This window comes from Pundamilia nyererei, unplaced genomic scaffold (assembly GCF_000239375.1).
Source record: "Pundamilia nyererei isolate P.nyererei 1_Seehausen unplaced genomic scaffold, PunNye1.0 scaffold00063, whole genome shotgun sequence".
Lineage (NCBI taxonomy): Eukaryota > Metazoa > Chordata > Actinopteri > Cichliformes > Cichlidae > Pundamilia > Pundamilia nyererei.
Window position 1 is genome coordinate 2,008,982 of NW_005187464.1, and position 15,494 is coordinate 2,024,475.

Below are 15,494 nucleotides of genomic sequence, written 5' to 3' on the forward strand. Positions count from 1 at the left end.
AAAAAAAAAAAAAAAGGCTGCAGACCCTGAATCGGGATACAGCGTAAATCCTGTCATTGGTACTTCCTGGCTTGTGTAGTTACTAGGTAACAAAAGCTCAACACTGCCCCTAGCGTCCTGGAGCACTTCCGTTGTGTTTTGGAATTTGCATGTGTTTTGGGGTTTGCAAGTGTTTTGGAGTTTGTACGTGCTTTGTCTCTAGGGGCCACCGTAGCTAACCCACATGCTGTGAAGTGACAGCGCTAATCACCGAGTCACATCAATCATACTTGTCAAAATTACACAAGAGAGCATGTAACTAATATTGCTTTATAATAACCATTGTCAACAATAATTTTTAACTCTGGTGAAAACTAATAAAAAATAATGCTTATTACTAATGTTCTAATTTATGGTAGTTTGTGTTGTTTACTGTACTGTAGCTATAAGATGTGGATGATATCGGCACACATTATATTTTATATGCCATTTTAAGCATGTCTTAGTGGTTAACACATGCTGCCATTTTAAAACAAAAGTTTGATAATCAGGTAGTTTTCAGTCCAAAAGTATCAAATACTGCAGTTTTCTCAAAGCGGATAGTATCTAGCATACAAACCAGGCGTACTTTGAGGTTTGTGCTGTATCAGCAAGATAAATCTCACGATTCATATGGGTTCATGTGATGAGACAAACCAAAACCAATAGTATTACAGTGCTGAAAAATCTGGTTAAAAATCTAAAGCTCTGCACAAAGTTTAAAACTACATTAGCATACAGGCAAGGAAAGTTGCTCAAAAACAGCCAGAGAAGAACAAGTTAACATGTTTGTTACACAGAGAAATTGTGTGTCTGAATTAATCTACCAAAGCTACCCGACTCTTTGTGAAAAGTAATTACCCCTTAAATCTAATACTTGGTTGAAAAAATACAATCAAGTGTTGGTGATAACTGACGATGAGTCTTGCACATCACTTTGGAGGAATTTTGGCCCACACTTCCTTGCAGAATTGTTTTAATTCATTCACCTTGGAGGACTTTTCAAGCAGAAAAGGCCTCTTCTAAGGTGATGCCAGTGCATCTCAATCTAATTTAAATCCAGACTAGGCCACTTTAAAAACCTTCATTCAGAGGTGGACTTGCTGCTGTTGGACATAAACTAATATCTGGATATTTTCCTTCAGAATTTTCTGGTAGAGAACAGAACTCATGGTTCTGTCATTCGTCCAGGTCCTGAAGCAGAAACCAGACCCAGACCATCACACTACCATCTCTTTCTCATTGTTGAATCATGAACTCTGACCTTAACTGATGAAAGTGAGGCCTACAGATCATTAGATGTTGTTCTGTACTTTACTGTCATTTACTTTTTGTGGTTAGAAAAAAAGCAAAAATTAAAAAAAAAGTGCAGATTCTGACAAAAATGGTGATTACGAAGCGAAACATTGGTGACTTTTAAAACATTAAAACTAAAATGAATTAGTATTCAGTACAGAATGCAGGGCACACGTGTGTGAAGCAGGAAGTGTAAGACTCTTATGTAACAAGCAGTGTCAAAACTCTATGTCTTGTCTTACAACAGACACAACAAGCAGTGTCAAAACTCTATGGCTTGTCTTACAACAGACACAACAAAGACTATACATGTCCAAAGTCTGTCGTTTATACAGCGCTACATATAAAATACATATGTATAACAGATATTTATATTGGATACTTAGTGGTTTAAAATTGAGGAACTTGGGTATAAATTCTGGCAATTTAGTACAGCTGCCACACCACACCCAATAAATCTACATGATCATCAGGTTGCAGTATTACACCACAGCTACATCGCAAAGGTTGCTGGAAACAAGCAGCTTCCGTTCAGGGGAAACATTTTTTATACATTTCTGAGAAATGTTACATTTTCCATCTTTTTAAGTTAGGTTATAGGGAGTCAGCAATGTAGACTCCAAAGATTTAGATAACAAGGCATGACCACATCCTTGCTTTAACATTTTGCAAGATAATCTGCAATAAAGTTGAAATCAAAAGCAGCAAAATGAAGCTGGGTTGACACATTATAATAATGTTGTTAGAGCAGCTGGCTCCATAATGAGGCATTTTAAAGGTCTTTAAATATCTCTGACCTTGTTAAAAGCATGTCAGTAACACTGAATAAATTTGCACTAAGGTTACTGTGCAGTATGCAAATTATTTGCGTAGACTCATTCATATTTTTTTTATTGCATCACAAATATCGAACATTTTATTCAATGAAAACACTTGGAAAGATTATTAACATCTACATTAGAAGTGCCACAATTGAGTCACAGAGTGTAAAAGCATTAGTTCGTGGGAATTAAAACTTTGCATTACAACAAGTTTCTCATGAACAAAAACCAGGGTACTGATTCAACAGTCCTACCCAGGAGTGACTCATCAGTTTTCATTTAAGTGCATCTCTGACTCACTGATTTCTCAGAGTAAGGTGGAAGTGCTGTAGGTTTGAACCCAGTCATTGCAGGATGGTTTAATAGAAAAGTTTGCCCCGAGGCTTTGTAAGAAATATATAAGAAATATATTAAACATAGTGACAAACAACACAAGAGGACTGAAAAGGAAAGCTGAATTGCACAACCACATTTGGTGTGTGGTCGTTGTTGGTGTTCTTAACAGTCATTAGAACCTTTGAGACATTCATCAGATTTTTCTGCGCATGTTTACAAATAAATTTAAGCTGCTTTCAAGAACAAAAGGTCCCATTTTATTGTGATACCTTAATGCTGTGACCGGTGATCACTTAAGTGGTTTCAGCATTCAGGATTCATAAAAGCAGAAAAAAATCAGAACTCATCTGACCGATAAAACACTGGTTCCGTTTCCATGCATCAACTCGCGCAAGACAGAAAATGCACCATAATAATTACAGTATATTTATCCATCATCCCATTCCCTGATGCATTTTCGCTGTCCCATCCCTGTCTTCATAATGAATCGGTTACCACGGCTACTGTTGCTTAGCAACAGGCCAGTCAAATGCTCCTAATCCTGTGCTGTTGACAGTGAGCTGTGACTAGGGAAGGGAGGATGAGAAGGGAAAGGAGCGCGGGGGGGGGGGGTACAATAAACAGCAGCGCTGGAGAGAATAGATGAAGTTTCATGCATGTATTGTGTTCCTGTTCGAGTGTTTGTGTTATTATGAATATGTAGCGCAGGTTTATATGCAACGGCTGACGCCGAGCAACTGCAGTCAATTCTTTTTATCTGTGAGGGGAAAATGAAAAGCATAGATATGAGATTAGCGCTTGCTTAAGCTTGTGTTTGCCAAACATGAGCACAGACGCTGACTGTACTGTCAGCTCTACTTCTATTGTTTCATTTATTATTTCAGTAATCTCTCAAATGGGAATTCATTACCTGTCACATGAAAGGACGCTGGAAATCAACGAATAGGGTTTCACGTTTTCGAATGTGGACCTTTGTTGTGTGTGCCTTATCTTTCAAGCTACAGCAGAGATGATGTGTGAACGGGCCTGGATGTAAAACATTTTCCCTGATCGGTGACTTTGAACAGTAGTGGCTGTTTTTCAGAATCGCTCGGGCATTAAATGTGTTTCAGACAGATAGTTTTTTTCAGAAATATTTCCAGCCCTGTGCTTCTTAACTGGCTAATGGGTTATCAAAGGCATTACCATCATGTTTCTGAATTGCTTCGTATCAAATAATGGTGTTTTGGAAAAAGAGCTTTCCATTATATGACTAAGAATACAGAAGATATATATGGCCCTTGTTATAGCGACACACAAGCCTAGTACCTGTCATGGCCTCTATATTTTTCTTAGAGTGCTTTGAACTTTGTCTTATTCACATCATTGTCATAATAAGGTGACAGACAAAAATATTAAACAAAATAGCCTAGATGAATTTGTTAAATTTGTTTAGCTCATGTTCAACTTTTTTTTTTAAAAAGTGCTTCTGGTCATGTGTACAATTTCATTGTGTTTATGTTTGTTTGCCTGTTCTTAACAGCTACACCCTGCAGTGTTGCTGCCCACAGTAACAACATTAGTAATTAAAAAGAGAGCGGAAATAGAAAGGGAGCGGTCTGAATAATGCAACTCTCAGGTGCAACAGGGAAAAAAAAGAAATATGTTGACAGAAAAAAAGCAACCTTGGCAGACAGATGCAGGGTGTCATTTCTTGTCAGGCAGTGACATGTAAATTTAACCTTAATGAGTAATGGAGAGATGGTTGCACACTTAAATGGCTTGTATTTGGGAAACAAAGCAATGACACAGTGATGAACTTCCTCATTAATACTTAAGCTTAATTAAAGCCCACACCGCTCTCTTGAGTACTCTGGCAGGAGGAGGTGAGGGGGAAGCAGGGTGTGTGTGCGTGCACATATGTGTGAGCATGTCTGCATCAGTGGGTGCTTGAAGCAAAGGAGGGGGTCTGCGTACTTTGGGGACCCCCCAACCCTGCTCTCCTTCCACCCCCCGTTAGGAAACACTTGCTGTAAAGTGATAGGTGGCCAGGTGAGGAGACTTGAGAGTCCCTTGGCTCAGCTGGCTGTCTCCTGCTATGCTCTCTTTACCATCTGGGCTCTTGTTTTGACACCCTGGAAAAAGGAGGAGTGAACTCAAACAGCCTGACAGGACCATATGCGGTATACAATGTTTAGGTCTCAGCACCCGGGATGCACACTTGTGAAGGAAGAAGAGCTTGTGATTCAATCTGATTAGGTAGCGACATGGGACTGGTAACAGAAAGGAAAACAGACAGACAATAAAAGAAAAAGGCACTTAAATGCTTAAGTGCAGAGCAGATTTGGCAAACACACTCTTATGCAATTTGTATTGAACACTAAAGCCAAAATTATTTCCTTCTTCCTGTTGTGTCTCATTTTGATTTTTTCAAGCAATTAGCTCATTTCTGGATGGGACAATAAGGCTTTAAAAAGACATTTAGACAGAGCTCGGTGAGTTGATCACCTTCTGTTACAACAGATTTTCTTTTTTACTTTTGAGGCGGCTTCCTTCAGTGGTGCATTTATTATTGGATACTCTGTCAAACTGTTGCATTGATAGCGAAAATGACTGCCAGGGAGCCATTTAATGATTCTCAAAGTTAATGGTTTAGTGCATACTTTGATTTTGAGTTTTTCTTTAGCTTTCTACTACACTATTTAAATTATGCTCAAAAAAGCATATATTATTCTGGCTTTACAGTTCACTCTTTACTTGAACAGTCTGTAAAGATTACAGCTTTCACCAGACTAGCTTGCTTTCATTTCATCTGGCTAACTATCACCACTCAATCCACTTTATCACAGTTATTTCTCAACCTAATTTTTTCAACATGCAGGGGTGCCTCCAGGATTTTTAAAGTGGGGTGGCACAAGCTGTGCCAATAACCAGTAAAAGGAGGGTCATTGGAAATTTTTTAATTTTAAACCCAGGAAAGGAGAAATATGTGCACAGACCTGCTTCCTTAAACATGGATTAGAAGATGTTGCTACCTCCATAATAAGACAGCAGCTGCACTGAATCACACACAAGCAAGGTAAAGGTAACATAATCTAGTTAGAAAAATCAAAATATGTTACATTTTACTGAGTGCTAGAAGAGTTAGACTGGTTGGCAACTACCTACCAAGCAGCGGTTGGGGGTTGCTGTCAGTGGCTGAAATTGAAATTGATTGCCAAAATCCCAGTTGTAAAGACTTAGAGACCAGTCTGGTAGAGACCCCTGGTAACGACCAATCACATGTTTTTCTGCTGCTGAGTGGACGGTGGAAGTTGCCTGCTGTTGCTAAGTGAAAATAGTTGCACTATAGCACTGCATCGACAACGTCCTTCAAATTGCTTTGGTCTCTAGAAGATTGTAGCCATTGCCCATTGGAAGATGTTTAGTTGTGTTCAAACAATAGCCAGCTATTTGCTAAGCGGTGGTGATACTGTGAAACTTTGCCCTCAAAGTAAAATTAGCATATTTTGAAATGTGATGGTTTCGTGGTTTAGGCACGGCATTTACTATGGTCTGTGTTTCCAATCTGTGTCGCACTTTTCAAAATTTCATTACTGCTCCATGGTTAGTTACAGAGTGTGCAAAAATTTGGCATCTTCCGTACAAACTACGGGTGACTGCGGTAATCTGCTAGTGATGAAAGCAATCACAAAGAGGTTTTTAGTAGATTTCACCAAACAACAGCCAGCAATCCACATACCCACTAGCAAACAGTCACGGAGTGCTCATTTTTCCCTAGCGACAGTGGTTGCCAGGTGGCACTCAACTGGTCTGTGTGACTGAGGCCTTAGATGACGACAGGCAATGGACCAAACCACTGTAAAGTATTGTATTCAGGTATTGTTTCCCATTCAGGATTCAACTAGTAGCTTGATATACTATTATTTAACACTACATAATTATCTATTTACAGTGCCTTGATGAAGACAGTTGTTGTGCACGGCACCTCTGTTAATAAGGCTTAAAAGGTGGCTGCCGGTCAGGAAGAGGCAGAATGTACAAGGAACCAGGACTGAAACTTCGGACTGTTTGTATCACAAATTCATTTTCAGTTTCACAGTCAATACACCCCTGGTGGCATTTCTGCTCTTTCAGTGAACTGCAAAACAATTAGCATAATGAAGGGTACTGTAGTTAAAATGAATAATCACTGGATGTACAAAAAATAAAACTAGCTAAAGTATAAACAATATATAGAGGTTAATTAGGGGGTAAATATCAAGCCTGAGGAAACTTTGGTGAAAGTGTATTGAGATTGTGATGTATATGTGCGTGAGTGTGCTTTTATTGCTTAAAACTAGCACTGAAATGAATAAAATAATTATAAGAAAACATAAAAAGTGCACTAACACAGTTTGTGCATGTGAATGCGGTCTTCTTGGCACACATTAACAGCTTTAAATGCATTTTTTGGAGCAGTATCTAAGGGCTACCTGCAATACAAGTTTCTCATAACTGCAGTCTTTTCATCATTATCCAAAAATAATGCACTTACACCACTGAATTATGAGGGTTTACTTTGAATCTGGCAGCGATTTCCTAATCCTGTGCTATTTCCCTCAGTATCTCTTTTTTTTCATGCTGTGCAGATCTTGTGATTTGCTCAGAGCATCATGTTGTTTCTGTAACCTTTTAAACAGCAGCGTTTCATCTGACAACCTCCCAGTCACAAGCTACTGGCCACTCGCCACATGCCAGCAGATGCCATGAACAGATCAGCTTTCTCTTTCTTAGCTTTGCCTTATACAATCAACATCACATGCGCACAGCTGTAAGAAACTGCATACATACTCATGTTCGCAGGCTTTTTGTTTTTTCTTAAGCACCCTAACCTGCATGTTTTTAAAGATTACTGCAACACGCTATCAAAAATGAGCTGCATGAAGTTACAAAAAAACACATAACTGTGGTAGTCTCATTTCTCTCGCTAGTAGTCCTCTCTGCTCAACCCTTACTTTAAGTCATGGCTAACGGATTTGTCTGCAGGATACAGCAGGCATCAGCGATTTCCATCAGAGAGTTGTGAAATCTATTTTTTTATCTCACTTTAGAGAAAATGAATGTGACATCTAATGTGGTCCTACGGCTAAATGTGATAATTGACCCACTTTTTGAAAAGCTCCAATGTTATTTATCAAAGTTTAAGGCTGAAGGTGAACTTTGTCATCAAGCCACAACAGTTATAGCATGCTAGGAAAAAAAAGTTTTCAGCATCCAAATGAACCATAACGGAAAAGAGGTAGGCACTGAGAGGGAGAAATCAGTGTTGTTCTTATTATCCTTCTGTAAGCTTTCCTAAGTCTCAGCTGCACAGTGTTTCTGTTATGACAAACTATATAAGGCCATAGAAGTGTGTTCCACATGAGCCACTCACATTTTCTTATATGTGAGCTACTCCTTAGGGAATAAGTTAGTTTGTTTGACTAAAGACTTGAACACGTTTTCCCTGACTGATCATTTCACTGTGTAGGACTTGGATTAAGCAAGCAGCGGAAGAAGAGATAATCAGCAGTTTTAGAGGAGAGCATAAGAGTTCAAACAAAGGTCTGCGGCTGTCTTAGTCTCAAGTCTGTGTTGACATAACAGAGAAGGCGTACCTTTGGCTAGTCTAGTAGATGTCTGTGACATGTGCTGGATGATTTCAGACTTAACATGTCCTCATTTACCTGAAATCTCGAGCTACCAGAATGAGCCCAGTTCGGTTAGACTATGTTCTTAACTCTTCACAATGCGAAAATCTGGGCTGGTTTGAGCTGTTATTACAAACTAAATGCTACATTTTCTTTGTCATGAAGTCATTTTTCTCATGATCTAATCCCCCCCCCCACCTACTTTTTTTCCCTTTTCTCCTCCACACAGAGCCGTATGGCCGAGAGCTTGCGTCTGTTCGACTCCATCTGCAACAACAACTGGTTCACCAACACGTCGCTCATCCTCTTCCTCAACAAGAAGGACCTGTTGGCTGAGAAGATAAAACGCATTCCCCTGACAGTGTGCTTCCCCGATTACAAAGGTCAAAATACCTACGAGGAGGCAGCTGTCTATGTGCAACGGCAGTTCGAGGACCTCAACCGCAACAAGGAGACCAAGGAGATCTATTCGCACTTCACCTGTGCCACCGACACCAGCAACATCCAGTTCGTGTTTGATGCTGTCACGGACGTGATCATCCAGAACAATCTGAAATACATTGGGCTATGCTAGGACCTGACACGGGTGGGGTGGGGTGGTGGTAGGGGGTGAAAAGCGGGCTGCTGTTAGCCTGCCGCGGGGCTGGATAAACAAAGGCATGTTAGCCTGCCGGGCAGTTTATCTCTTTGAAGAGGGGGCAACAGAGGACTGGAAAGGAAATGAGTTAGTAAGACAGTGAGGGATGGACAATACTGTAGATTCAAGTGTTTCAATGGAAACAACAGAGCTGAAGGTCCATGGTTGAGGTGGGATTTCTACCCTACATGTTTGCACTGAATATGAGTATGCAGAGACACCCAAACACATGCACACCAACACGCATCCTTATAGTTTGCTCACACGTGCGATCTTCAGTCAGACACTGGTTTGACAAGGCAACACTGGAAAATTTTTAGAAAGCTGCCCCCAACTGCCTGTCAAACCTGAAACCTGAGTCAGTTAATGCTGCTTAATTGAAAATAATTTCTGCAGAATCAATGCTCTCTTTTGGCTTTTTACCCAAACAATAGTAAACGGCGAGGGCACCTGAGGAGACACAGATATAGAGACAGAGAGAGAGCCTGTATTTCTAAGGAAAAAAGAAGTCAGTAAACATGACGTCACAGGTTTTCTGCCGAAAAGAGGAAACTGCCACAGTCTAAAGTTGAAGTGAAACATGTTTTTTACGCACCATTTCTGTTCTTTCCTTATCAGCTGTCTGTTGTTGTTCTTTTCCTCTCTTTCTTTTATCTTTTTGCGCTTAAAAAAAAAGAAAAGAAAAAAAGAACATGTCTCTCAAACCAGCTTTTACAGCAGGTCCCTGACTTAATACCAGGAGTATGTTACACTCGGAAGAGTCAAAAGTATTTTTCATTACCGTTTCCAGCAAGAGACAAAAAAAAAAAAAACAGTGCCAAGATCAGTTTGTAAATAAATCTGGATCCCATCCTTTATGTTACTTTTTTTCTTTTTTTGGTTTAGTTTTTATGGACGAAGACATTAAATCATGCATGATTTTGTTACTTTGGGATACTAATATATTTTCTTTGGGATTATGTTCCTCTTTTCCTAGGTTCTAAATAATATATTCCCAAAAATATATATTAAAGTCAAACACTGTGTACGATTGTACAGTTGTCAGAGAGGAATCTATTGAAAAGAGTTATATAAATCTAATAATGATGATCAGAATTTTTATGGTAACAATGCTAACAGCGATGATGAATATACTGGTGATGAAGATAACCTCACTACAGAAGTTTGGGGGTGAAAGGGGAGACTGTAGAAGAACCTGAAAACAAAGAAGCAAACTTTCAAAGTTCAATCGTCCTTGCATTATCTAAATGGAAATTGTTAAACCAGTCAGTCAGTATGATGTGTAAATATACTGTAAGGTACACTCTTTGTTCAAACAACATGAAAAATAACGGTTGAGTTGGGATGCTGTGAGTGCGATAAAGAGAGAGTGAGAGACAGAGGAGGAAGATCCCACTCCACTCCTCCTCTTACCCTTTCTTTTTTTAGTTCAGAGAACAACTCAGCCAAGGGCTTGACTTTACAGGATGTCCACTTCAACAACAGACTAAAACGATGAAACAAACAAACAAAAAAAGACGTATAAAAGGACAATAACTATTAATAAAACAACTTATGCAAATTTTTATGGTGTAGTAAATGTGTTTTTGGGTGGTGATTGTGTCAACGGTGTTTTAAATGTGTTCGGGAGGGGAATGTTTATAGAGGACCGACTGCCGCAGGCCCTCCGTATTCTTTCGTAATTATGCTGCATCGAGTGATTTTTTTGCAACTCGGAATAGAGCACCCTGTCTGAAACTTTGCTTCCATCTTCAGTGTCCAAACGATGACAAAAAAGCGTTTGTCCTCCTCGTACAATGTAGCCACTGGGCCAAGCAGAACTCGGACCTAAAGTATGCAATTAAATCACTGCAGAATGAACTTGGCCTACGTGTGATTGGGTGACGGTGCACAGCAGCACACAGACTTCCTTCTAATTAGTGTATAAACTCCAGCATCACCAGGTGGGCTGATAGAGTCCACAAATACTTTTGGATTTTTGCACTTCTTAGTTTTTAGTCAAGTAGTCATTTCAAACTTCCCTACTCTAAAGGAAGAAGATATGCTATTAAAAAAATACTTTCACTGTATTCAAACCTATAATAGGATGATATGACCCTGTGGCCATCCTAGTACGCTCAAGTGGAACAAACTTTTTCGTGTTTGATTTAGCATTCAGTATGTCACACAGGGGACCAAGCGTTAAATAAAACTACTATTTTGCCTTTTACATCCTCCTCCTTTCATCATGATCTACATCCATGTGTGGGAAATGTCTTCAGGTCATGGGGATATTGTTTTGTGGACTGATTGAACCAACAGTGGGAATCTGTTTGAGGGATGAACATAAATAAAATTCATTTCTGAGAAGGCTGAAATTGTGCCTTATGACTGTCATGTGGTTGGAGTTGGTGCCAACTTTGAAAACTGAGAGAGAAGTCGCTGCAAAAAAAAAAAAAGGTCAAAGTCCTGCATTTCTTTCATTAATTTGTTTATTAATTCAAATGAGACTGGAGTTTAAATAATTTATTTGTTTATTTTTTTTTTTTCCAAATAAAATTTGAAGTACAAACTGGTCGGCCTTATGCTGTCAGAGGGTAGCACTAAGCAGCTCATTGTGACACTGACAGAGGTTTTTAAAGAAAAATAACACAAAAAGTAGCAGTAAAATGTTTCAACACACTCAACAAACCTTTGGTGATGTGTACAGATCTGGGTTTTGTGGTCTAATAGCTCTTAAGAAATTCGCTAGAAGTAATCGCAGTTTAGCTTGCCAAAACTCATGACAGCTTAAAATTTCATTTTCTAAATACAGTAAAAATAGAAATGCACTCTTGTTGGCCAATCCCAGTAGTTTTAACAATTTTTGAAATACTCACAGCAGTCCATCTGGAAACCAGCAATGTTCAAATTAATATAAATCACCTTTCATCCTCATTCGATGCTCAATTTGACCTCCAGCAGGTCGTCTCGTCTACGTTTCTAAATGCATTGAGTTCAGAGTGATAGACCAAGAGTTTGTCACTGAACGCTTTGGTAAGTATGAAAATAACGTGAATCACATGCTGCCTTTGTAGCCAGAACAAAGTCCGATTCTGGACTGACCTGTCAGACAGCAGCCTCTATGATCAAAATAGCTGGCATATTTCATCCCTGCAGAAGAAACTGGAAGAAATGCTCAGGACTTCACCAATACATGTGACATGATAATTTTTTCAGTACATTGTGTATATACATTGTAAAAAGATGCAAAAATAATTATTCCCCAAGAAAACAAAGAGTGATCTAGAGTAACAAAAATTAGGATGGTAACAGGGCTAAAATAAAGATGATGGAAGGTTCCCTAACTTTTCAATGGTCAGTGTTCCCAACATTTTGAGATATTTAAAAAAAGAATATAAAATCTTGTGATCTGCTATATTTTAAACTTACCAAAATGAAAAAAATCTATCAGAATATTACAAGAAACTTTGTCACCTAGTAGTCTGTATGGGTCAGTGCGTTCTCATATGAATTCAGAGGTCAGGGTCAGGTTTTTGCTGTTTTACGTGATGGAAATACAGTACATGGAAACAGATTGATGGGCTTATAAAAAAATTACCGGCTTATAACAAAACCTCTGACTGTTTTTACTTTTAGATTGTGAAGCATTGCCCAAAAATCTAAGACTTAAACGGGGGCCAGAAACCTCCGGTTTGTCATCAGTATTGGGACATACAATAAATAATAAGGAAAAAGGACTGAAGCATTTCTAAAAATAAGAAGTAGTTCAAAAAACAACCACAGGCACAGAAAGAGACATTTTTGGCCATATGATGACAGCTCTGAAACAATAAATATCTGTAATTCCTGGCATGCTCCAGCCCTGTCTATTTGTAGGCCTCCTGAATCATTCAGACATTTTTCAAAGAAAGAGAAGGAAAACAAAGCCTTTCCCACTAACTGGTCTTGTCTGTTTCCATGTTGTTGACCAGAACCAGACCTCTATAAGTACACTTCCTCACGCCATTCCCACTAGGTATGTCTTGTGATTCTGTGTTTCCGCTTGTCCTCAGCTCAACTCTTTTAACTTACTTCAGCTGACTTTTCCCTGTGTCTCCGCACTGACCTCCACATTTATTCTTGCACTCTATTTCCCTCAGGGCGCTCTCTCCCTCTTTCCCTCTAAGCTTTCCTATCTGCTCCCACCTGCTTCTTGGCTGTAAACAGCCTTGTGAATCAAATGGACAAACTTCAAGCAGCTGTAGGAAAATTCCACAGGTCTGGCTTTCTTGGAAGAGTTTTAGTATTTCATCTCTGTCTTTCTTTGCCTGTATCTGGTGGCAAATCTGCCATTTACCACTTTAAATCCAGTCGATCCTCTCATCTCATCTCAGCACTGCTCAGCTTACTCCTCCCTCCTCTGTTTGCTTTGTAAAAAGAATGATGACAGCCAAGCCTCATCCTTCAAACTAACCTTTGGACACTGTCTCCTCCTCTGACCCCTGTAACACAAGCTTAACGCCCTAAATGAAGTTCTGAAAAACAGACTTAACTTCTGTCCTCTTGAAACGACCTCCTGTTTGCTGTCCCGGACCACTGCTGCTGATCTGCACCACTTCCTAATGAGTATTATCAACCGTCCCTGACATCTGGCTGTGAACCATCTGCCTTTGAGTCAGCTCTCTGAGCTAAAGTTACCCTCACAAAACATCTTCTGGACCCTGTGACATCAGCTGTCAAAAACAATAAGTTATTGCCAAATATTAAGTCATTTTTAAAATTTTAGCAATGGCATTTTACTGGATTTTAATGGGTGGATAATGCATACTTATCAGTGTATGGGTAGAGAGGTGAGCTCAATTTAAAAGCAAGATTTACATTCTGTTACATCATTTTGTGAAAGCCCAATAAAAGCTCAATCATAAATTACAGAGTAATAAATTTAGAACTTACATTTATTTATTTTTCCGGAAAATGAACGAGCAAGTGTGCAGGTCCTCTTCTTTGACGATCTACAGCACAATTCCAGGATCACTATAACTGCAAATATCCAGTAAGCAGCTACAATGCATGCTTATCATTTAGTAATTTATGAGCATGCTTTGTTTTATTAAATTATGCTAACAAGAAACAACATGTGGTTGATTGCATTGGCGTTAGTTATGCAAGCATTAGTCAAGAACTAGAACCTAATTATGATAATTACAGTAATACAATAATATCTGATGATGGTAGATGTTAAAAACATAAATAAATCCAGAATTCAAAAAGTTTCTGCAATGCATCATGGTGGAGGCGCAACTTTGTGTGCTGAGATTTAGGCTAAAAAACAAAACTCAAAGGATTACGAACTCAGCGGGCTGATATCATCAACCAGTATCAGCTGTCTATAAATACTGATATTAATCTATCAGTATCGATATTTATTTATCGATATCATTCTATTAATGATAGGGGAAAAATGAAGAGATGATTGAAGAGATGATTGAAGAGATCACCATTCAGATGTTACGAGTGTGAGTTTGCATAGCTTGTCCACCAGAGGGCACTATGCAACTGCCCTGTTTGTAACAACCAGCTGATCCAAGCAGCGTGAACAAGTAAATAAATATCTACGCAAAATCAATTTACATTTTGTGTCTGAAAGAAAACAAATATTCCTGATAAATTGATTATTAAATGAGCAAATATCAATCTGAAAAAACGTACATCAAGTTGGATGGTTATGCACCATCAATATCTATAAAGAAAAACTTGTAATTCTAATCTTTCTAATAGTGGTTCAAATGTTTCTATCATAAGAAAAACAATGTCCACCACAACAAGTCTTTATTATACTGGTATGAGAGGCAAAAGCAGAACTCTCTGTACTGAAAACAGGTCTTAACAGGTCTGAAGTGGTGGGGAAGGCCTTGGTCAAGTCCATATCACAGTGCCTGTGGGCATCAGATAAAGTATGCCAACATTCCTCTGCTGAAGCAGAGGGTATAAAATAATATTTCACTCAGCTGCAGTTTGGCTGTGATTGCACAACGCCAGGCAATATAGACTGAATCACAAAAAAGGCTGAGGGTTAGGGCCCAGTCCTACTAGTCTTAAATTTGAAGCTTAAATCCATTCCGGTAAATGGTTTCCATATTTAACTTTGTACCAAGCCTTTAGTTATGTTCACAGTATGGGCAATAAAGTTACAAAATTGCCAAACACTGGCAGCTACGTTGTCACTGAGTTGCAGTTAAACTGTTGCGCAAAATGCAGGATTGCATTTGTGAACTTTCACTTCCTATTCAGTTAATGTTGCAACAGTAAATCACCAAAACACTTGTTTCACAGGGTTCCTCAGTCTCAGTGACTGAACGAGCAAAAACCTCTGACAAAAAACAAACAAACAAAAAAAAGTCTGACAGTAAATTCACCACCACCAATCCAATGAAACCACAAAACTAACACCAGCACCGCCAACCCACAGCAACCCTCGTCGGCTTCCTGCTTCCAATGCGTGTCCCTGCAGCAGTGCCAACTGATGAGGTGTCAGAAATTGTCAGACTGACAGATATAGAGACAGTCACACTAACACAAGGCCAGCAGGAACTGATCAGTGAAATAGTGATGCACAGTAGCTGCTTTGCTATTTGTCTTATTCTGCAATGAATCACTTCCTCCTTTTTTTACTATTTTGGTTCCAGGAAAGCACATACAGGACGAAGTAGCTCCTGTGTTTAGCTTTGGTCAAGTGTGATAGTCTAATGCTGTTAGCCAGTTAAAAATACTTTT

At 39.1% G+C, this 15,494-nt stretch overlaps 1 protein-coding gene across 1 annotated transcript in view; it reads left to right on the forward strand.

Moving 5' to 3' along the window:
• The window catches only part of gnaz (guanine nucleotide binding protein (G protein), alpha z polypeptide), a 35,429-nt gene extending 24,322 nt beyond the window's left edge, over positions 1-11,107 (forward strand). Inside the window, exon 3 of the mRNA XM_005735305.1 lies at positions 8,352-11,107. Within this exon, the coding sequence (XP_005735362.1) occupies positions 8,352-8,696 (345 nt within the window). The 3' untranslated portion in view covers positions 8,697-11,107. The remainder of the gene's footprint in view (positions 1-8,351) is intronic.
• Positions 11,108-15,494: the final 4,387 nt, after the last annotated feature.